At 33.5% G+C, this 23,444-nt stretch overlaps 1 protein-coding gene across 2 annotated transcripts in view; it reads left to right on the top strand.

Moving 5' to 3' along the window:
- The window catches only part of SCYL2 (SCY1 like pseudokinase 2), a 41,968-nt gene extending 19,152 nt beyond the window's left edge, over positions 1-22,816 (top strand). The window contains exons 7-18 of one of the 2 annotated variants that reach the window (XM_044914727.1): positions 239-364; positions 1,303-1,479; positions 3,343-3,354; positions 3,468-3,590; positions 7,064-7,177; positions 10,251-10,383; positions 12,174-12,292; positions 16,143-16,243; positions 18,084-18,150; positions 18,934-19,029; positions 20,023-20,142; positions 21,164-22,816. In XM_044914727.1, the coding sequence (XP_044770662.1) occupies positions 239-364; positions 1,303-1,479; positions 3,343-3,354; positions 3,468-3,590; positions 7,064-7,177; positions 10,251-10,383; positions 12,174-12,292; positions 16,143-16,243; positions 18,084-18,150; positions 18,934-19,029; positions 20,023-20,142; positions 21,164-21,808 (1,833 nt within the window). In that variant the 3' untranslated portion in view covers positions 21,809-22,816. The remainder of the gene's footprint in view (positions 1-238; positions 365-1,302; positions 1,480-3,342; positions 3,355-3,467; positions 3,591-7,063; positions 7,178-10,250; positions 10,384-12,173; positions 12,293-16,142; positions 16,244-18,083; positions 18,151-18,933; positions 19,030-20,022; positions 20,143-21,163) is intronic. The other variant, XM_021687548.1, reaches the window with a different exon arrangement.
- The last annotated feature ends 628 nt before the right edge of the window (positions 22,817-23,444 follow it).

Below are 23,444 nucleotides of genomic sequence, written 5' to 3'. Positions count from 1 at the left end.
ACTAGTTAGATTAAGAAAATGTTACTGCCCAGCCAACTTACAGGTAGTCACTGAAAATTTGAACTTGCAAAGAAATTTGGTTAATACTTCCTTACTCTGATTTTTCTGATTAGAATTATTAAGTGATCTTTAGCATTTTGCTAAATGTTTCTGAATATTTTTTCACTGTATTATGGCAGTTTCAGGTATGAGAAGTATTTTAATATCTATCAAAATAATTTTATTTTCCTGTTTTTAGATTCCCTTCTTTGATGATGTTGGTGCAGTAACGCTGCAGTATTTTGATACCTTATTCCAAAGAGATAATCTTCAGAAATCACAATTTTTCAAAGGACTACCAAAAGTTCTTCCAAAACTGCCCAAGGTTTGTTGTTGATCAGTTTTTTGTTATAGTCAGGATATTTATTTACTATAATAACTCTTCCAGAGAAATAAATGTAACTTTTGTCTTAGGTGCATAAATGACTATAGAAGGCTGCATACCGAAGCTAAAAGTTTAGTGAACCTTTTTTGCAGGGTCCAAAAATAATTTAATAAATTAGATAGGTAAGAAAATTAGAAGAATATTACCTATGCAAAGGTAGCACCGGGACATTAAATGTCAGAAGAGAAGTCCATAAGCTGTCATTGTGGAGATCATTGCCTCACCAGCAGTTAAAGGGGTACATCTATATTGATACTAGCCTCTCCAATTCCTTTAACTCCCCTCTCTGGCTTATTAAATCATGAGTGTAATATAGTCTAAAAAATGTTGGTGAATGCCTTGGAAGTCAGTGGTTGAAAACTGGTGATTCTTGGTTACAAAAATATCTCCAGTGTTTAATCTGTCAGATACTCATTGATTATGCACTCTTTGTCTAGCCCTTTACTTGGATGCTGTGGAGATAAAAAAGGAAACAAAATACTGTTCTTGCTCTCAAGACTCTTAGAGTATGTGTAGATAGAGTTAACATGCATGAAATATTTAACAATTTACAATACAGAACAGTGTTTAAGTTGTGTGGTATGACTCATAAGTAATGAAGAAGAGAAACATATTAATGAAGACTAATGAGGCAATGTTTCCTAAAGGTATGGTAACCATATGTCCCCCTTTATCTCTAATATTCCCAAGTTATTTCTTTTGTCCTGACATAGTTAGCAGGAGCACCTCATTTTACTCTCAACAATGTCCCAGTTTCAACCATAAATTATATGGTCATCTTCCCCAAAGAAAATTGGAGATTTAAGACTGTAACTTCAATATTAATACTAAAGATCTGAAATTAAATTTAGTTTTATGAAAACATTTTTGCCTTTCAGCGTGTCATTGTGCAGAGAATTTTGCCTTGTTTGACTTCAGAATTTGTAAACCCTGATATGGTACCTTTTGTTTTGCCCAATGTTCTACTGATTGCCGAAGAATGCACCAAAGAAGAATATGTCAAATTAGTTCTACCTGAACTTGGCCCTGTCTTTAAACAGCAGGAGCCAATCCAGGTATGTGTATAGATACTTTTTCCTATTTATCTGCTGTTATTTAATGATGTTAGTCAATGATGACTATCATTGAAAACGAAAGGAATGGATATGCGACTTTTTAAAAATTGAGGTAAGTTTAAGATAATTTTTTTTCTGTTAGAAGCTATTTTGCATATGTTTGAAGTGAACCATTCCTAAAATTATAATTAAGCTTTGCAAGTAAATGTCTGTAGCTCTCCATAACTTACCATCTCAGAAAATAAATTGTAATGAGATTTGGCATGTGTTATACTGTGTATTCTTATTGGCCTTATTAAAAGTTATAGGTTTGGGAAAAGTATTTCTTTTTCTCCTGCACCTTTAAGCATTTGCTTTTTGTTTGTTTTGTTATTTAGGGTCTTTAATTTGTAGAAAGTTTATGCCGGTTGTTTCTCTTTATTTTACTGGTAATAAATAGTTTCAACAGAAGAGGGGAAATGGTTACAGCATCACAGAAGTAATATATGTGTGTATTGTAATTGAAAATGTAATTAGTTTCTGATGTAGACTCTATTATAATATTTACTTGTCAGATTCTAGGTAGTCTTGGATTTAAGAGCAGTAGGGTTACACACCTGGGTTTGAATCTGATCTTCATCTTTACTAGAAGTATGACTTGGACAAGTCTTCACTGTCTTAAAGCCTCTGTTTGCTCATTTCTAAAACAAAAAGGGTAGTTGAGATTAAATGAAATTTCTAGGCACAGTAAATATTATTACATGTTTCTGCCACTATATGGCAGTAGCTTATTAGTAAACCGTCAACTACTTAACTTAATGGTTTTATGACAGGCTATTTGTGGTCCTTTCTTTGAAAGGAGGGGAACAAAAGGAAGACTGTGGTGATAAGGCAAGAGTTCCTATGGCTAAGAAAGGGTAGGTGAGAAAACTATAGGCTTTGAAACAGGGTTTCCTAAACATTTTCAAGATGTTAGGAGGCAAAATGGTGGAGCCACATGTTCACTAAGTATTCTGCATAAATAGAAGGGACAGTTTGTTCCTTATAATGTAGGTATGTGTGGCAGCTAGGTGAGAAAACAAATGATCTGGGACAATTGAAAATGTTTCTTTCTAAGGGGAACCCTCGTATACTGTTGGTGGGAATGCAAGCTGGTGCAGCCACTCTGGAAAACAGTATGGAGGTCCCTCAAAAACTTGAAAATAGAACTACCCTACGACCCAGCAATTGCACTACTGGGTATTTACCCCAAAGATATAAATGTAGTAATCCGAAGGGGTACCTTACCCCAGTGTTTATAGCAGCAATGTCCACAATAGCCAAACTATGGAAAGAGCCCAGATGTCCATTGACAGATGAATGGATTACGATGTGGTGTGTGTGTATATATATACACACACACACATATACACACAGTGGAATACTATTCAGCCATCAAAAAGATGAAATCTTACCATTTGCAATGACGTGGATGGAACTGGAGGGTATAATGCTAAGTGAAATAAGTAATTCAGAGAAAGACAGTTATCATATGGTTTCACTCATATGTGGAATTTAAGAAACATAACAAAGGATCATAGGGGAACGGAGTCCCTTTCATTTCTGTACATTTTCTTCTAAAACTTAGAAGCCAAGTGAATTCACTGCTTTGGAATATCTGACTTTGTTTTTTTCGGGTTTTTTTTTTTTTTTTTTTTTCTTTCTCTCCAATTCAGTCGATTCCAGATAGTGGTAGTTATGGGTGAGTGATGCATTACTGAAGATGTGTGAGAGTTAGGAAATTAGTCTTCATTTAAATATTTAAACTGAGAACAGATATTAAATATTGTGCTTCTGGAAATGTAAGAAACTTGATTTGTATGTTTTTGTCTTCCATGCCTTCAGGCTAGCAACATGGTGAGTGTCAAAATATAGAACTTACTCTTATGAAGATACTTTAAATTTTGTCATATGTGAAATCTTACAAAGATTCTAGACTTTAATGCATTGTTCCCCCCTTTCTTACACAGATTTTGTTAATTTTCTTGCAAAAAATGGATTTGCTACTAACCAAAACTCCTCCTGATGAGATAAAGAACAGTGTCCTACCAATGGTTTACAGAGCGCTAGAGGCTCCTTCCATTCAGATCCAGGTATAATATTTGATTTATTTTTCTTTAATAATGTCTTTGATTTATTTTTATTTTTAAAGCAAAAGAAGTACATTTTGGGTTTGAGTTATAAAATCTTTTCTATAAAAACTCAATAGTGATATATATTAATCCATTGAATTGGTTTGTATACTATTACTAAAATGTATCTAATCCCAACTAACTTAAAGAATCAATTGACAAATACCTGTATTAATGAAGTAAAATTACTCATTACTTTTATTTATGAAAAATGTTCTATCCTGGAAGATTTGATTTATGGTATGGTAGTTAGGATCAGTATATCTTCTTCCTGAATGAGTAACTAACATAGGAATGAAAATGTCAAAGATACATGTGCCTTTTTCTTATGAAAACATTAAGTAGGTACTCCCATACTTGTAATTTTCTTTCATGCTTGATAACTCAATCTTCTAAGTGTTCCTTCTATACTGAAGTTAATTTTTATAGCAAATAGATAGAAAGCCAGACAGTAATTTAGTGTGACCATTCCTAATGCATTTATAGTCATGCTTGTGTGTCACGAAGGTGATGTTAAAACATCGTGTATTTTGCCAAACTTTCAGTTCTTTAGTTTTGCTATTAAAAGTTTGGTTCTATAGGGTTGTCTGTCTAGAAAAAAATTTTGGATCACTGTTAAAAGTGAAATTTATTTTTTTGATTTTTTACTTTGGAAAATAAGTACTTATGTTAAGATCATCTCACTGCTTAATGGTTTTATATTTAAAGTTTCTTTGCCAGTATAGAAATTCTAGTAAAGAAAAACAGAATTTTAATTTTTTAAAAAGATTTTATTTATTTATTTGGCAGAGAGAGAGAGCACAAGCAGGGGGAGTGGCAGGCAGAGGGAAAAGGAGGCTGGCTCCCCACTGAACAAGGAGCCCGGTGCGGAACTCAATCCCAGGACCCTGGGATCATGACCTGAGCCGAAGGCAGAACGCTTAACCGACTGAGCCACCCAGGCATCCCTAGAATTTTAACTTTAAAAGTTATTGACCAAAACCTTCTTTTTCCTAATGTGAACCTAATATTGGGGGCGCCTGGCTGGCTCAGTCAGTAGAGCATGTGACTCTTGATCGCAGGGTTGTGAGTCTGAGCCCCACGTTGGGTGTAGAGATTAGTTAAAAATAAGTGATGTGAACCTAATACCACATATATAAGCTCACTTTTTTGGCTCATTTTAGTCTTTTTCCTAAGGGGGTTCATTTAGCTAATAAGTATCAGCCAATAAGTATTTATTGAAATAGTTAATATTTAATCCAGATTGACCTGTGCAACTTTGCTGAATTTTACAAACCAACATTTCTTGTATCATTCAATATAAGTCTTTAGTCACCAGTCCAATTAATTAGTATCAGCATTGCTTGGTAGAGTCTGATAAAGTTAAAAGACTATCTAAGCTTTGGGAGAGTACTAGAACAAGAGCAAGAAACAAAAATCTTTTCATGTTTCATGCAAGTAGAAGGCTGGAAGGTAACTTCTGAAATTCATTTTGGAGTGGTATTTTTCAAGTGAAGTTTGATTAGAAATATTTAAGAGGCTAAAGAGTTTAGAAGAATACTTGGAAAAGTAGATCGTTTATTAAAGTTAGGAAGCTTAGAGGCATGAATAGAAATATGTTTGTGAACCAATTTAAAAAATTTTTACCTTTAAAATTAAACATAGAAGCTATGTTTATTCTCCCATCTCCATGACCAGTTATAAAGTATAAACTAAGAGGTAGAAGTTCCTGAGAATGAGCTAATAACAAGTTTGTTTCAGTGTCCTGTTCTTATGTTCTTAATTGTATTTCCTCTTCGGGAAAGAGCTCTTCATCCCCTCCTTTAGCTATATGATTTAGACATAATTTAACCTACTCTGTAACCTGCTGCTAGGTTATACAGCACAATGCATGTACATGCTCACTCTCTTGAATTAAATGCTGACCTTCCTATGGAGGCACCCTCTGGTAACAGGAGCAGTGTCTCACGAACTGCTCACCCTTGCCTCTTCTCTCCCATCTGTGGAAAATGGCCCCTTGAATGTAGCGTGTACTTCTTATCCTCGAGTTATGTCACCCAGTTATTTGTTATAGTTCTGAGTGGAAATAAACATATAATTCATATCTGCCTTTTGGAAATCTGGGAATAAAGCAAATAAAATAGGTGGCCATTATTTTGATAACAGATTCTTAGTGGTTAATTCATTTCTATCTGCTAACTACAAATTAATGTCTTTAAGTATACCAAATATTGTTTAACTCTTTCCCTGGTATATATTTATGCCTCCATTTTCTTCAATAATCCCTTCTATGCTTTGCTACAAGGATCATTCTGCCCTTACAAGGTATCTGAGATATATGTTCTTCAGCTAGTTAGTTCTCAAGCCATTTCTTGTTCTTTTCCTTAACTCATTTAGGTCCCTTTTCCTTAGTCATCTCCCCTTTTCCTCTTTTAGCCTCATTCAGAGTCCCAGTTACAGTCATTTACATTATGGCCAGCATTAGTTGTGTTTTAAACAGTGTTTTAAATAACTTTTTCCTGTTTCTTTCTTTCTTTCTTTTTTTTTTTAAGATTATTTATTTATTTATTTGAGAGAGACACAGCGAGAGAGGGAACACAAGCAGGGGGAGTGGAAGAGGGAGAAGCAGGCCTCCCGCCGAGCAGGGAGCCCAATGTGGGGCTCGATCCCAGGACACTGGGACCATGACCTGAGCCGAAGGCAGACGCTTAACGACTGAGCCACCCAGGCGCCCCTCTTTTTCCTGTTTCTATGAGTTATACTTGCTTAAGTTTCAGAATTTGGAAGTACTTAAAAATATAAAGAAAATTAAAATCCTTTCTCAGAGATGCCCAGAATTAACATTTCCAGATCTATCCTTATGTCTTTTTCCCTAAGCCTATAGACAGACACATGTACCTACATATTTTAAAAATTGGGATTATGTAATAGTGTCTTACTGCATTTTCTCCCCGGTATTATTAAACAATCTTTTAAAATATATTAAGGAAAATGTTTGTATTATATTCTGTCATAAGGATATATGTAACAGCTAAGAAATCCCTTATTTAAGACGAGTAGTTTTATGTCACTTTGTACTTGATTTTCCCTCATTGTTAAAGATAGCAAAACTTAGGTGTTCCCATTCTTAAATAATAATGATGAATTGTATTGTCAGGGAAAGAAATTAGGTATGAGACCAAGGAATGTTGTTTCCATATGCTAGGTTATATGACCTTGCATGATTTTGAGGAAGGTCTTTTGGGTCTGTTTCCTCATGTGTAAAATTGAAAACTAGTGATAAGTATTCTTCTTTCAAATAGTTGTTGAAATGAGCAAATGATACAACGTACATAAAAGTTTATTTCAAGCTGTGTGACAAATTAGCCATGCAAATGCAAAATGTTTTTTAATATGTGGGAGAAAAGGTGAAGAGAATCTTTCCCTAAGATTGAATCAGTGTATTTTCTTAATAGGAACTCTGTTTAAACATCATTCCAACCTTTGCAAATCTTATAGACTACCCATCCATGAAAAATGCTTTGATACCAAGAATTAAAAATGCATGTCTACAAACGTCTTCCCTTGCTGTAAGTAATTGCATATTAATTTTTGCTTTTCTTTAACTTCTCATTGTTTTAAATTATTTCCTTATTGTTAACCCTTTTATAGTTTGTTCATATATTTCATCTTGGCTATAGGTAACCTGTGTATAGTGCTATAAAAGTGATCAATAGCTGTAGTTTTCCCTGATACATACTTTTGCAGTATTACTTACTCCCATCCCCTAACTTTGAGTGCTTCAATAGAAAATTGGGAGTAATTTTTCTTAATACTTTCCTGCTTCAATTCACAATTTATTTTGTTGTAGTTTTAAAATTATCATGAGAGTTTAACTTGGTGTATAAGCCTAAAAACTTTTTGAACAGCTTCCTTTTATAAACTGCCTTTACTATTAGTCATCTATATTTTTGTATCTACCACTTACTTGCCTACTTTCAAAAAAAAATAAGGGTACAGTAAAATAATACATTAATAAGAACACAAGTGAGGGGAAATAGTTGTACTCAAAAATCTAGGCCAAAGGCAGCTGATTCCTTTGAATACAGAATTTTAACACTTACAGTTGGTAGTCAAGGAACTAGAAAATAGCAGTAAATATCAGTTCTCATTATCTCATATTGGGAGAAATATATATTCCCAACCTTTTCTCCAACAGTAGATCATAAGAATTTATTCCACAGATAATTCTTTATAGAAGTGACATCGAATAATCTCTTCAAACAGCAGCTTTAGAAAAGAGGAAAAAATGTCCTTCATTCATCTGATCAGTTCTTTATATTGATGTTTGATAATGGTCATGTTATTAAGTTTGCATTTTGTAAATATAGTTCTTTGGAGAACTCTTCCATCTTTATTAGGTGAAATGTAAACTTAAATAAATATAAGCATTTGTAGCTTAAGCTTTTGCTTAAGGGAAAAGCAATTTAAATGACATGATTTTACCTTATAGCGATCCAATCCATTTTAGTTCATGGTTTTTTTTTTTTTTTTTTTTTTGGTATAAAGGCTCTGAGATGGAAAACAACACCAAAATAGGAAAAAATATCATTGTTTACCAAAATGAACAAGTATGAAATGAAGTCAAGAAACCCGAGTTCGTATTCTGACTCTACTACTAACTGTCCTGTGCCATTGGGCAAGTTAATGTACCCCTCAGAGTCTTTGCATAAATATTAAAAAGATTTGAAATCCAGTTCTTTTCTTTGAAATTTTCTAAATTTTATGATTGAATTTTCAAAATAGATGGTAGTATACAGCTAAAAATTTCATTTTCAGAATGCCCTTTAACAATCTGCAGGCGCCTGGCTGGCTTGGTCATAGAACATGTGACTCTTGATCTTGGAGTTGTAAGTTCAAGCCCCACTTTGGGTGTAGAGATTACTTAAAGTAAAATAAAAAATAAAATCTTCAGAAAAAAAGAAAATAAAAATCATATAAGCCACACTCTATTTATGGCAGCATAGATTTATTTTAGCATACATTTTGTCAAAGTACATGTTCTAGTTCAGTTCTAAGTATTTATGCAGAGTGAGGTGGGAAGCACTGATACTTAAATGATGTGTATTAATGCCTGGAGATGTTTATATCTCTTTTTAAGATGCCAACTGAGCCATTAAAGACATGATTACAAAGAGTTATAATGAATGTGTTTAGAACAGTAATTCTGGAATGGATTTGCATTTTATATACCACGTACGGTGTTCCCATCTTCAGAGGGGCAAATGTGAATTCTGAATTGCATTCATAGACATGGACCTCTAAGGTTAAAAAATTCTAACTGGGAAATTAGTGAAACATGAGTTGTGAGTTAGAATTGTATTTTAATACTGTTTCCTGAAAATAAAGAAAAATAAATTCTACATAGAGGTAGGTAAAATGCTCCAAGAGTTCTATTTCTTCATGACTTACATGACTAGTATTTTATATTAAAAATAAAAAAATTAAACTAATATTTCTAGCATCTCTTGACACACATACACACACTTATAAAAAATGTAGCAATTCCTTTTATAGCACTGATTCTAAGAGCAAATTAATTAGATATCTTTATGAATTTGTAATATCCCTTATGTTTGAATTTCAGAAAACAATTATACCTTATTTTTCAGAGAATTTTTTCCATCTTTCTTGTAGAAATATGATGCTTTTTTTAACCAACTAAATTATTTCTGCTTTGCTTAGTTTTTGTTTTTTTTTTTTTTTTTGGAAACTGCAGTTCTATTGATAGGATCCTAACTCAAAGTATTCTTTCTTAAAAAATTGAAATATAATTAATGTACGGTGTTATATTAGTTTCAGATGTATAATATAATAATTGAACAATTCTATACCTTCCTCAGTGCTCATCACGATAAGTATACTCTTAATCCCCTTTATTTCACCCAGCCCCCTACCCACCTCCCCTTTGGCAACCACCGGTTTTTTTGTATTTAACAGTGTGCTGTATTTTTTTGCTTTGCCTTTTTTCTGAATGTATGCTATCTTAACATATTCAAGCTAAAAAAAAATAGGGTGTGAAATATTTATCAAAATTGTCAAGCGAATATAGATAAAATTTTGATAAAAGCACTCCTAAGTATCAGGTTTTAGTATCTGTGTTAAAGATATGTTTAGAAATAGGAAACTTTTTGTAGGGTAAAATATAGATAGTTTTTACATGTTGTTGAAATATTTAATTTAAGAATGAATTAAGCCTGGGTAAGAGAAAAGTATTGGAAGCCTAGTAAAATCCTCTCACTTGATAGGAGAATGTAGTCCCTTTTATAATTCAGATGTCCCCAAAGAAATATTGTTAGTAAACATATATAGAAAAGCTTCTCAAATCTTAATCACTTCATTTAGAAGGATACAAAATTGAAGTCATTCCTTACCTTTAGCTAACTAGTGTCCTGTAAAGCAATCATGAATTCTTTCTGAAAGAAGTCCAGGGGAATTAGTAAATACGTGGATTTCCTATATTATTAAGGGATGAGAGCTTTTAAACCTACTTTTATTCTTGAGATTTTAACATATCTATATGAAGATTAAATTTGTAGTTAAACATTTTGTTCTAGATTGCAAAAACTTTAAATGACTAATGCAATTTACCTCTTTTAATAGGTTCGTGTAAATTCATTAGTGTGCTTAGGAAAGATTTTGGAATACTTGGATAAGTGGTTTGTACTTGATGATATCCTGCCCTTCTTGCAACAGATTCCATCCAAGGAACCTGCAGTCCTCATGGGAATTTTAGGTAGCTGAACACTTAATGTCATTTGATGCAGCTTTATTATTTTATAGTCATGCAAATGAATCTTCCAAATTATAAAACCTTTGTATCCTTTTTTCAAGTATATAGCACTCAGTAATTGAGGAATGGTGGGATAAATACCACGATAAAACTTTTCTTTGTGTTAATTTTAGCAAAAACTGTAGAGTCTTCCTTGACATTTACAAAAGAATTAGACATTTGGGAATCCTAGCTTCACAAATATCATGATCACATGTAGTTTTCTCTGTAAAATGATACCAAATAAGAGAGGCAAACAAACCTACTTGAAATGCTGATACCAGTCGTAATAGTAATACTTGATGGTTATGTGGTACCCAGTTTGTAAAAGGGGCTATGCTGAGTATTTTTTCTGCATTATCTCATTTTGTCCTCTCCAAATTCCAATGACATAGGTACTGTTATTTCTGTTTTACAGTAAGGAAATTGAGGCCCAGAATTTAAGTAAGTTATCCAAGATAACACAACTGATAAGTGGTAGAGCTGGTTTTTAATTTATATATGTCCAAATCTTAACAAGTATGTTTCACTATTAAGTGATGTGCTTATAAAGCATATTAGCCTTACAGCACATTCTATTCTATCAGCATAATTATAAATTACTCTGTCAAGAAACTCTGAAATTGTTTATTATTAGTTAAAGCTTTGACAGTCCAGTCTGGAAATTCTGAGGTTCTGCTATACTCATGGAAACAGACATAATTGTAGAATCACAACATTAACAAGTTTACTTTTTACTAATTTTAAAGTCTGTTAATTTTGAAGAAAAAGCTCTCAGTAAATATTTGTGAGAATGGTCAGCAAATAATTTACTGTGGACCTCTGTAGGCATGGGATGTGGTATGAAACTTTTGGGCTCAACAAAATTAGTCTTCTTGAGAAGGAGTTTGACATAGTGGAAAGAACCCTAGCTCCAATCCTGGCTGTGTCAGTTCTTGGACTGACTTTGAAAAGTTGCTTCATCTAACAAATGAGGATGAAAATGCATCATTATGGGAGTCTTATGAGAATTCAATGAGAAAATGGGAAGGGAAAAGTAATGAGCATAGCAATTAAGTGCCTAGCGAATAAACATTTAGTAGGTGTTCAATAAAGTTACTCTTTGAGTATGTAAGTGAAGTGTACATTAACAGCAAAATGATGGAATATGGTGTGTTCTAAGGCTATGGATTATATACAAAACACAACAAAAGCATTCAGAGAATGAGAAACAAATGTGCTCAGTTTACCAAATGAAGGCTTTGTGGAATAGGTGTAATGAGCAGGGTCTTGAAGTTTGAGTAAATAGGTGAGACTTTAGGGAAGGATTGTGTGGAGTTGAATTAAATTATTAAAGTTTCAAACATGTTAAGTCTGATTAAAGAAGTGAATAAAGGTGTAAGACCTATACTCACACACTTGTGAAATAGATGTCTCAAATTTGAGAAGTCTGAACTATATATTCAGATGTTTTCAGGATAGAGTGTCATTCTGTAACCTTGCTGCTGCATTGTGGTAAGGCTTTTAATGTTATGCTAACAGTAAATGTGCTCTTAAGCCAAAAGAATTTAGGATAAATATGTCATGGTATTTAAATCTAAACTGGTGATAAAACTGAAATCATTCTGATCCATATGTAGGAACATCCTCATTCTAGGCGCTGACAAGGAAAAATTTGTAATTATATTAATTATCAAGAGATTTCACGTAGATATAGTAACGTCTATTTATTTGTGGCATTGAACTATACAATTTGTCTCATTCTTTTCTATCAGGTATTTACAAATGTACTTTTACACATAAGAAGTTGGGAATCACCAAAGAGCAGTTGGCTGGAAAAGTATTGCCTCATCTGATTCCCCTGAGTATTGAAAATAATCTTAATCTCAATCAGGTAGGAACAGTTTTGTGTTTTATTCAGTTTATTCAGCTTACTGTCTTCTTGGCACTAAATATATAAATATATTACATTTAAGTGTTGCTAAAACAAGGAAAAATAGCGAAAGAGTTCAAAAAAGAAAGTTTGTGGATTCAAAGTAAGGAGTCTGTGAGTTGGAAGGATTATTGAAGGCCTCATTGGGAGATAGTAAATGACTAGAACATAGAAAGATATGTAGGATTTTGGGCTACTTCAAATTTGGGGCTGGGAAGTTGACATGAACAAAGAAAAAAATCAATGTAATGTGTCTGGGGTGTATATCTGTTATTTATTGCTACATAACAAATTACCATAAACTAGATGGTTATTTCATTGTTTCTGTGGATCAGCCAAGCCAGGGCATGGATTATCTGTTCAGAGTTTTCACAATGTTACAGTCAAAGGCTGGTGTCTCATCTGAAGTCTCAATTGGGGGAAAGAAGGATCTGCTTCTAAGCTACTTACATGGTTGTTGGCAGGATTCAGTTCCTTTTAGGTTGTTGGACTGAGGGCCTCAGTTCCTAGCTCTCTGTTAGCTGGATAACTGTCAGTTGTTTGCTTCATGGGCCTTCCAACATGGCAACTTGTTTCATCAAAGTGGGAAAGAGAATCTGCTAGACAGATGGAAGTTACAGCATCCTGTAGTGTAATCAAGGAAATGACATCCATTACCTTTGCTGAATTCTGTTGGTTACCAGCAAGTCACAGCTCCTGCCCACTCTCAAAGATAGGGAGTTACACAAAGGCCTGAGTAGCAGAATGAGGAGATAATTGGGAACCAATTTAGAGTCTATCTGCCATAGGAAATGAATAATCCAGTTTGACTGAGAGATACCTATAAATACAGTAGGGGAGTAATGGGAGAGAGGTAAACTGAGACTAGTATAAGTAGACTTTAAATTGCTCTCTGATTTAGGTATTTGCTTTTTTTGTTGTTGTGTTTTTTTATTTTAATTCCAGTATAGTTAACATACAGTGTTATATTAGTTTCAGGTGTACTGGTTTAGGTATTTGAAATTTCAAGATGTGGTAAACATTTGATGAAAGAGGTAATGTATTCAAAGATTATTATATAATTATCTCTCTGCATAGCCCTTTCACTGTAGTTATCACAGGTGTCATGTGTCTGCCTTTCCCAGAAGGCTGGTTATTATATCTTATTCTTTATTATATCCACAGCACTTAGTGCAGTGCTAAAACCAAAAATATTTATTGAACTGAGAGAAAATTTGAGTTAGAGTAATGACAAGTCATTTTATTCCCTTTAGAACTGGTGTTTAATGGAGTAAAATGGAAAAAAGACTGGGATTGGTTGGCTACTGTTTACCAGGGAGTGTCAGAAATGGATAGGCAGGCAAGATTGGGAATTAAGTACTGAAAGTGAATTAGAGCAATTAAGGAAGCAGAAAGCTGGGAGTTAAGCAGGAAAGCTTTTGGCCTTAGAGGAGAGTGCTGAGTGAATAGAGTTTTGGAGTTAGAGAGATTTATAAAATTAATCAGACCCAAATTTCATTTGAAGTGGTAGGGTAAGCCTCTGAAAGTTTGTGTCCCTAAATTTCAGTTTTTGGTTGATAGTTTTTTCATATCTTGGGAGGCAGGGTTGAAGTTACAATTGGAAAAAAGGGAAACAGTGAATATTGGGGAAAAATAGATGATGATATAGCTAAGTCCAACTTTTGGTCGTTTCTGTTCTTAGTTCTCAAATTTATGATTTAGGATGTTTTTAAATATTCCCAAATGCTTATAAATATATAATTTCATTTGAAATGTGATGTTAGTTTTCTTCAGCTTTGTGGTTTGATTTTTTAGGGGCCTATTTTCATCAATAGAAATACTTGGATTCATATTTTCTGGTATTTTACAATAGTTAACATGGGTGTGGTCTTCTTTCCTATTCACTTCATGGAGAGGGTTCCTAATTTAATATTCTGATTTAAAATAATCTAAGTATATTTTGCATTACGGAAAACGATAACTTGATTTAAGAAAGTACATTTTTTATTTTGCATTTGATTATAAAACAGGAAATACTAAGTAGCAATCAAAACATATCACAACTTGTGTTGGGTGAGGGTTCCAAAGACCACCTCCAGATTCAGTGATTCACTGAAGGAGTCACAGGCCTCAGCATATAGTTGTATTCATGGCTATGATTTTTTATGGCGAAAGGATATAAAGCAAAATCAGCAAAGGGAGAAGGCTTATAGGGCAAAGTCTGGAGGAAACCAGAGTCAGCTTTCCAGAGTCATCTCCTCAGTATACTCACTCTCCCTGGTAATGAGTTGTGACAGTATATGTGAAGTATTGTAGCTCCTTCTGCCTGTCATGTACTCAAATTCCAGACTTCCAGAAGGAAAGCAGATGTTAGCATAAAACAGTCTTTGTACAGTTTAGTGAGCCACTATCATCAGTTAATGATGGGAACTCTCCTAAAATCTGAGTTCCTGGACACCAGCCAAGGGCCAACCTTGCAAGCAGCCCTTTTCAAAGATAGCAGTCTAGGCCCACTGTGTTAATTCTTCTGAACCACTACATGCAACAGTATGGATGAATCTCACAAACATAATGTTGAGCAAGTGAAACCAGACACACAAGATCTGCCGAATGATTCCATTTATATAAAGTACAAAAACAGTCAAAACTATACTACCAGAAGTCAGACTAGTTTTTACTCATAGGATAAGGGGGTGGGAAGTAGCTAGAAGGGGGGCACAAGGAAGCTTTTGGGGTGCTGCCAGTGTTCTTTTTCTACATCTGACTACAGGTTAAATTCAATTTGAAATTTTTGGTATGTGTGCTTATATATGTATACTTTTCTGTTAGTATGTTATACTTCATTACAAAGTTAAAAAAACTAATCAAAAAAAAAAAAAAACTAATCAGAGTGTCCATCCAGGTAAACTGCTAAGGAGATAATGCCTTTTGTTACTCTCATGGTAAGACAACAGATGATTGAGCATGGTGAGAAGCAGTGTCAAGTAGAAATGAGCGCAGGCTCTGAAGACAGACTTAATGAATTCTCATGCTGCCATATGTTATTTAGTATCTCTTACCAAGTTGCTTTCTCTCTCCCTGAGCCATAGTTTCCTCATTTATGGAATAGAAATATTAATAAACCAACTATGAAGAGTTGTATAAGCACTCAGTACAAAAAGATAGAAGATTTGGGAGGGAAAGAAAGCAGTAATATATAATATTTAACAATATATGATATTGTTAAATAAATTGTTCACGATGATCTGAGATACCCTAAGAACCATCATTTAACCAAAGCTTAAACTACATTATGACATAGTATTAGATATACTTTAGGAACTATAATTATTTGGAAGTTAAACTATGTACATTTAATATTCCTACTAACTTTAAAAAAGATTTATTTTAGCCAAACATGTCATTTTTATAACAATCTGAATAAACTGATTTTGTTATGCATTATTAAATGGGTTGTTTCCAGATGTGTACAAATTCAGATGGTCAGTTTTGGACTATTCTAGGAAAATCAACATGTAATAACCGCTGGGGGTAAATTTATAAGACTCCTGAATAATAGCTGTTAGAGAACTCAGGCTATAAAACTAATTGAGACATATTTTCTGGAACTTAAAATCCTCATCAACTTTATCACCGTCATACAGAAATACTGTAAAAGCTTGCTCTGATATGCTGAGTTTAAATATACTATTCTTGTGGCATCACTACTATGAGTGGGTCATATTCCGGTAAAAATAGAGAATATTATGATTAACTTGTTGAATTATTTTATTAGATTGCATTTGCTGCTAACCTGAAACATTATAACTGTATCAATTTCTTGTTGTACCAGTTCAATTCTTTCATTTCCGTCATAAAAGAAATGCTTAACAGATTGGAGTCTGAACATAAGACTAAATTGGAGCAACTTCATATAATGCAAGAACAGCAGAAGTAAGTAGGTTGCATATGAATTGTACATGGCCCTGGAGTGAGATTAAAGTTACTTCATGATTGCTTTTCTGGAATAAGTACTAGAAAAATTGATGGATTTCTGTTTTTTTTTAAGTTTATTATTTTAATTTCAGTATAGTTAACGTGTAGTGTTTTATTGATTTCAGGTGTATAATATAGTGATTCAACAATTCTGTACATCATTGCTCAGTGTTCATCATTAATCCCCTTCACCTATTTTTACCTGTCCCTCCACCCACCTCCCCTCTGGTGACCGTCAGTTTGTTCAGCATAGTGAAAAATTGATAGATTTCAATTTGATCACATGTAAAACATTTAAAAATTTTCCAACATGTTAACTTGAACTGAATGAAAATAGAATGTTGTAGAAAATCTAATGTCATTTCTGAGTACAAAAGTGTAGTATGATATAATCTAAGCATTTTTTATATATAAGGAAAATTCTATTTCTGAGACAGTCTCTTGTTAGCATTAGCTACTAGAGGTGTAAGTTCAGGGTGATTGCTAAGAGCACCACTTAAAAATATTTTTCAAATCTATGAAACCCTGGTGTTTTGATTTCTCCCTTTTTCTTTTCCCTGATTCCAGAAATGTTTATAGAGCATTCATTTCATATTTAATACCACAAATCCACTTTTTTTTTTTTTTAGGGAGGATTTTCTAAGTTAATTGCAAAATACTAGTATTCAAAGGAAGAAGGGAAAAGTGAAAATTACTGGAGTTTATTAAACTCCAGTTTACTAAAATAAAATCTCCACTATATTTGTTTCCAAGAGAAAAACACATGATTTTAGGATGCCCATTAAATCCTGAGCCAAAAGACATCAGTAAAAAGAGAAATTAGGGGCGCCTGGGTGGCTCAGTCGGTTAAGCATCTGACTCTTGATTTTGGCTCAGGTCATGGTTGTGAGATCGGGCCCCACATCAGGCTCTGGGCTGGGTATGGAGCCTACCAAATACTCTCCCTTTCCCTCTACCTCTCCTCTCTCTCACAGTCTTTGTACAGAGAGTACAAAGACTCTCTCTCACTCCCTCTTCCCCTCTCCCTCACTCCCTGTTCCCCTCTCCCTCTCTCTCTAAAAAAAAAAAAAAAAACATCAAAAATCAGTAAAATTGATACCAATTATGAACTAGGTTCCCAGATAGAAATTTTTTAGCTTCTGCCCCAGTGTAAGATGAAGGCTAATGGAAATAAATATACCAGGTGTAGAAAGACATGAAATAGCCCTTTGTATGCTGTAAATATTCTGTGATGTATATATTTATGTTTGATGGATTGACTATTAACATAAGAACACTGAAAAATAATTTTTAAAAATTTATAAGAGAAAATTTTAATATCTAGTATTTTATACTTCAGGTGTAAATGAACCTTTTTTCTTTTTCCTGTCTAAATCTTACCTATTTTTCAAGGCGTAGATCTGGCTCATCATAGTGATTATAGCATTTATTGTGAAAATCAGATTCTGAATTTAATCACATCAAGTTCCTCATATCATACCTTGTCTCTCAGTGAGCTATAAGCTCTCTGATAGTAAGAATCATGCTTGCCTGGTTTTATGACACACTGAGTAAATTCTCCAGTAAATCTCAAATACTGAATTAAAAAAAAATGACTTGTATATGCAGTGTTACTTTTCTGGGGCAAGCAGACATTAATTATAGTAAATAATAAAAAAGATTATGACTGTCCTTAAAGAATAAAGTTGCAGTTTGTTTAGATTCTAATAAACCCCATGGGGATGAACTATTTTTGTATGAGTATTTCAAAAATAAGCATTTCTTTCTATTGTTTTGTCATAATTCAACTCTCCTCCAGATCTTTGGATATAGGAAATCAAATGAATGCTTCTGAGGAGACAAAAGTTACAAACGTTGGGTCTCAGGTAAGATATTTAGATTATTTATTTATTTATTTATTTATTTATTTATTTATTTATTTATTTTCTTCCAAAATTTTCTTTAAATTCTGCATATAGTGTAGCATTGGTTTCCAGAGTAAAATTCAGTGATTCATCAGTTGCATATTAATACCTAGTGCTTATTACATCAAATGCCTTCCTTAATGACCATCACCCATTTAACCCCACCCCCACCCCCTGCAGCAACCCTCAGTTTGTTCTCTATAGTTAAGAGTCTCTTATGGTTTGTCTCCCTCTGTTTTTACTTATTTTATTTTTTCCTTCCCTTCCCCTATATTCATCTGTTTTGTTTCTTAAATTCCACATATGAGTGAAAGCATATGGTATTTGTCTTTCTCTGACTTATTTCACTTAGCATAATGCACTCTAGTTCCATCCACATCATCACAAATGGCAAGATTTCATATTTTTTGATGGCTGAGCAATATTCCATTGTATAAATACACTACCTCTTTTTTATCCATTCATCACTTGATGGACATTTGGGCTCTTTCCATAATTTGGCTATTGTTGATAGTGCTGCTATAAACATTGGGGTGCAGGTACCCCTTTGAATCAGTATTTTTCCATTCTTTGGATAAATACCTAGTAGTGCAATTGCTGGGTCACAGGGTAGTTTATTTAGATCATTTTAATTTTTGTAAATAAAGATTGACAGTGTGCTTCATTTGAGGGGCTTTTGCTCTTTAAGCAGTAAAATCACAATTTTTTGATGTCATTCAAGTGGTTGACATTTTTCTTTTTTAGCAAATTGACAAAGTCTTTAACAACATTGGAGCAGACTTTCTGACTGGCAGTGAATCAGAAAATAAAGAGGATGGGTTACAGAATAAGCATAAAAGAGTAAGTTTCTTTACTTGTTCTTACAGTGCACTGATTTATATTATAGGACTTCCTGTAAACTACAGATTTTAGTTGGGAAATACTGCTGTTTAGCATCTTAACAAGAAGCATGCTTTAATAATCTTTATGAAGTTTAAAAATTATCATGGGAACATGACCTGACTCACATTGAGAATAAATAGGCTTGAGAATTTTAATTTCCTTTATTACTCAGCCTCCCACGTGGTAACATTTCTAGATTCCTGCCTTCTTTGTCCTTTTTGCTGCACTTTGTCAGTCACACCTCTTGATAAATTCCAATGTGGCTCTTCTCTGCTTCTGATTTTGAATGATAAATTATAAAGTGATACTTTTCAGTTGGAGTATTGGTTAGTATTCAATATAATAAGTATGTCAAATTTGAATTTCTGCTGAGGGCAATTTTTCTTCTGTTCATTTGACAAATACTGGTACCTGTATGTGCAAAGCCAGGAGCTACTGGGCGTTGGGTTTACAAAATTGTAAGAACATACTGTGAGCTTATAGTTTAGCAAGGTTGATAAAAGAAAAAGGTAATTGTCAAATTTGATTCAGACATTAGCAGTGAAAGAAGCTGTTTACGTTTTCCTTAGCTTTTTGTTGAGTATGAACATGAAGTATTTTTGGAGTGAGATAGATTAGAGTTGAACAAAAGTCTCCCAATTTTATAAAGTGAAATCACCAAATCATATTCCCCTTGCCTGGAAAAAGGTCCATCTGATGAATGGTTTTAAAACAGTAACTTTCTATGCTGGAAGTATTTTAGCAGAGATTTTGTGAGTTTCTACCTAAAGTTAAATCTTACCATAATTCCAAATATAATTTACTTGTGGCAGTCACCAATACAGGAGTAGTTTGCAAACTACTTGGTGTTGTCAAACATACCAAGACATACTTTACAAAAAAAGACATCTTCTGTTTTACAAGTGGAATTATGAAGTTGCCAGTTGATGTTTTGTTTTGTTTTGTTTTGAGGCATCACTTACACTTGAAGAAAAACAAAAATTAGCAAAAGAACAGGAGCAGGCACAGAAGTTGAAAAGCCAGCAGCCTCTTAAACCCCAAGTACACACACCTGTTGCTCCAGTCAAACAGGTCAGAATTCATTTCTTTTGCATAATTTCAAGCATACTTACTTTCAGGTTATACTTTTGTATAATTTCAAGCATACTGTACCGAAGAAGTAAGTATATAATTTATTCTGCCTACTAGTGTCTATATAAAAATAATGCAGTTTCTAAGAAGTATGGGCAGAAAGGATTTTCCAACAACTCCTCAATAGCCTGCCTAATGTATAGTGTTTTATGATAATGATTGTAACCAATAAAGAGAAAGTTATATGAATAGGAGGGTTTCTTAAAAAATACTAGGTTTAATGGTACTAAGTAACTCTGTCTACCTTGAAATGATCAGGAATATTATGTTTATGCATTTATGTATTTTTGAGCAAAAAGTAATTTTTAATTTTTGACTTTTCAGTTATAGTCAGGTCTGTAACTTGATTTAGGAATACTTAACTATATGTCCTGACCAATATTTATTTCCTGTTATGTCAGGCACTGTTCTAAGTTCCTGCTTGTAGAGAGTTTACACTCTTACTGGCTGCAGAAATAACTTTATCTTAAAAGCTTTCTTTAAATTATTTTTTGTTATCTCCTAATCACTAAAATTCTTCTTCCGAGAAAAATCTTTGTGGGCCAAGAGGCAAAATAAAAAATATTTTGTAGGTACTTATATAAGAACAGAGAAAACAAATTTCCACAAAATTGTGATACAATTCAAAATATAAAAGTAATAGAATATCCTTTTTGCAATATAGATCTACCAATGAGAAGAGCACATTTCTATTTTGGGGAGCATTTTATTTAATTGGAATTCAAATTTAGTGTTCCCTGTCATCAAATTGATTGCAGGTTGGTTTCATGTTCAGTGTTCATGTTCAATTCAATGTTCATCTGTAAAAACCATATAAAAATATGTGGCTGGCTGGATTTGGCCTGTGGGCTGTGGTTTGCTAACTTGGTAAAGACTGTTGAGCTTAATTTTAACTTGTCATTTACTGACTTTAATTAATTTAGAAATCTTGGAGATAAAGTAATTCCCTCATATTTTTCAGACTAAGGACTTGACAGACACATTGATGGATAACATGTCATCTTTGACCAGCCTATCTGTTAGTACCCCTAAAATTTCTGCTTCAAGTACCTTCACTTCTGTTCCTTCCATGGGCCTTGGCATGATGTTTTCTACACCAATTGATAATACCAAAAGAAATTTGACCAACGGCTTAAATGCTAACATGGGCTTTCAGACTTCAGGATTCAACATGCCGGTTAATACAAACCAGAACTTATTTGGTAGTCCAAGCACACCTGGAGTGACCAAGATGACACTGGGAACACCTTCCACTTTGCCAAACTTCAGTGCTGTGAGTGTTCCTCCTGCTGGTGCAAAGCCAACTCAACAAAGACCCACAGATATGTCTGCTCTTAATAATCTCTTTGGCCCTCAGAAACCCCAAGTTAGCATGAACCAGTTGTCACAACAGAAACCAAATCAGTGGCTTAATCAATTTGTACCTCCGCAAGGGTCTCCAGGTATGGGCAGTTCAGTTATGGGAACACAGATGAACATGATAGGACAATCTGCCTTTGGTATGCAGGCTAATCCTTTCTTTAACCCACAGAACTTTGCACAGCCATCAACTACTATGACCAATAGCAGTTCAGCTAGCAATGATTTAAAAGATCTTTTTGGGTGAGGTGTCTTGCTCTATTTTTGAAGAAATACTTCAATTTTAATCATGGGTTTGCTGATTTACATCTTTATATAGTTGGCTTGGAGGAACTACTTCTATGGGGAAGTGACAGAAAACACCTTGTTTCCATGCCAGCATAGTAGTTGTATGGACTCCTAACAGCTGAGTTTTTAAAAGCATTGAGGATTTTTTTCCTCTTACCACCTCCTCTTCAGGTTTTTAAAGACCCAACCCTTACCAATCTCAAAGAGAAAAAGACACCTGAGTATCTTGAATAGCAGAATTTTTTAATCAAATGTTTATTTTAGCTTGTAAATCTTGGTTTATTTAAAAAATTGAGTTGCTGGTTAATGCAAGTTTCATATGTTAAAATGAATATGAACATGGTACACAGTCTGCCTTCACAAGTCATTAGTCTTCATTTTAATGTGTGAAAAATCTTGATGCTCTGTTGATTTGTTTGCATTTAGTATGACTGAGTGAGATAATGATAAACTTAACGAAAAGGATCAGGTCACTTGCTTTTTCCAATCTTATTTACTTCTCAGATGAACTAATGTTCAATACAAAAGACTGAGGAAATACTGCAAAATTTTACTTAACGTTGATTTCATTGGTTCGAACTAAAGGCATTATTAACCATCTTAAATGCAAACTAATCATTGTAAATTATATTTTAGCATGGTCTGCCTCAAATAGTAATGTATTTTTCTGCATTTACTTCGATATATTTAGAATCACTTTCTTTCCTACTGTATCACAGACAGAAGAATATGTACTGATTTGTATAGATATTTGACAAAGCCCTCTGACATGATTTCTCTGATTCTTGCCTTCATATTTCATTTTGAATTCAAACTTCTGAGGTTGCAGCATATATGAATTGCATTTTCAAAAGGATATTTGTAAGAAACTATATTTAATGAGTAAACTTTTGAGATTTCTGCTGTATTGTTTCAAATGTAATAAACTTTACTTCTCTAAAAATGAGCAGTTGTATCTTCTCGCTACCAACAGATTAATTTTCAGCTTATCATGGTAAAGTTGGACCTCATCAATTATTGCAACTAAAGTTTAATTGTTTTCTAGAAATTTTAGGAACTTCTTGTTTGAACGTTTTTATGTCCACAATTAGCCATTTTTAGGAAAGAAAGACAAAATTCTTCTAACAGGAAACATGCTTTATTTTTTAAAGCCTTTCTCTGATACTTTTCTTTGATGTGCTGATTGTTCAACCACAGAGCCTTACGCTGTAAATGTCATTTGTATTTTGTTTAAATTATATTTCACCATTATGTGATAACTTAAAAATGATCTTTCAGAGAACTATATATGCATTATAGTTGCTGCCCTAGAGTTTGTGGTTTTTAAGTCTCTGAAACCAGCAATCATTTAAAATAAATCATATGAAGTTTAGTTGTGTCATTGATATACACACACACACACACACACATACACACACACTAAAAATATACATGGAATATACATTACTTGATTATAAAATGTAATTTGGTGATAGTATTGCTGGCATTATTCAGTAAGGGGGTACTTTAAAAAATAAAAGGTCAGCTTTGTATCTGGTTTCTGTATGAGCTGTATTTTGTTATTATATGGTTTTAGAAAAAAGATTCATAGGAAT

The sequence above is a fragment of the Neomonachus schauinslandi genome, chromosome 5 (assembly GCF_002201575.2).
Source record: "Neomonachus schauinslandi chromosome 5, ASM220157v2, whole genome shotgun sequence".
NCBI classification, from domain to species: Eukaryota; Metazoa; Chordata; class Mammalia; order Carnivora; family Phocidae; genus Neomonachus; species Neomonachus schauinslandi.
This window is presented reverse-complemented; position numbering and strand designations above follow the sequence as displayed.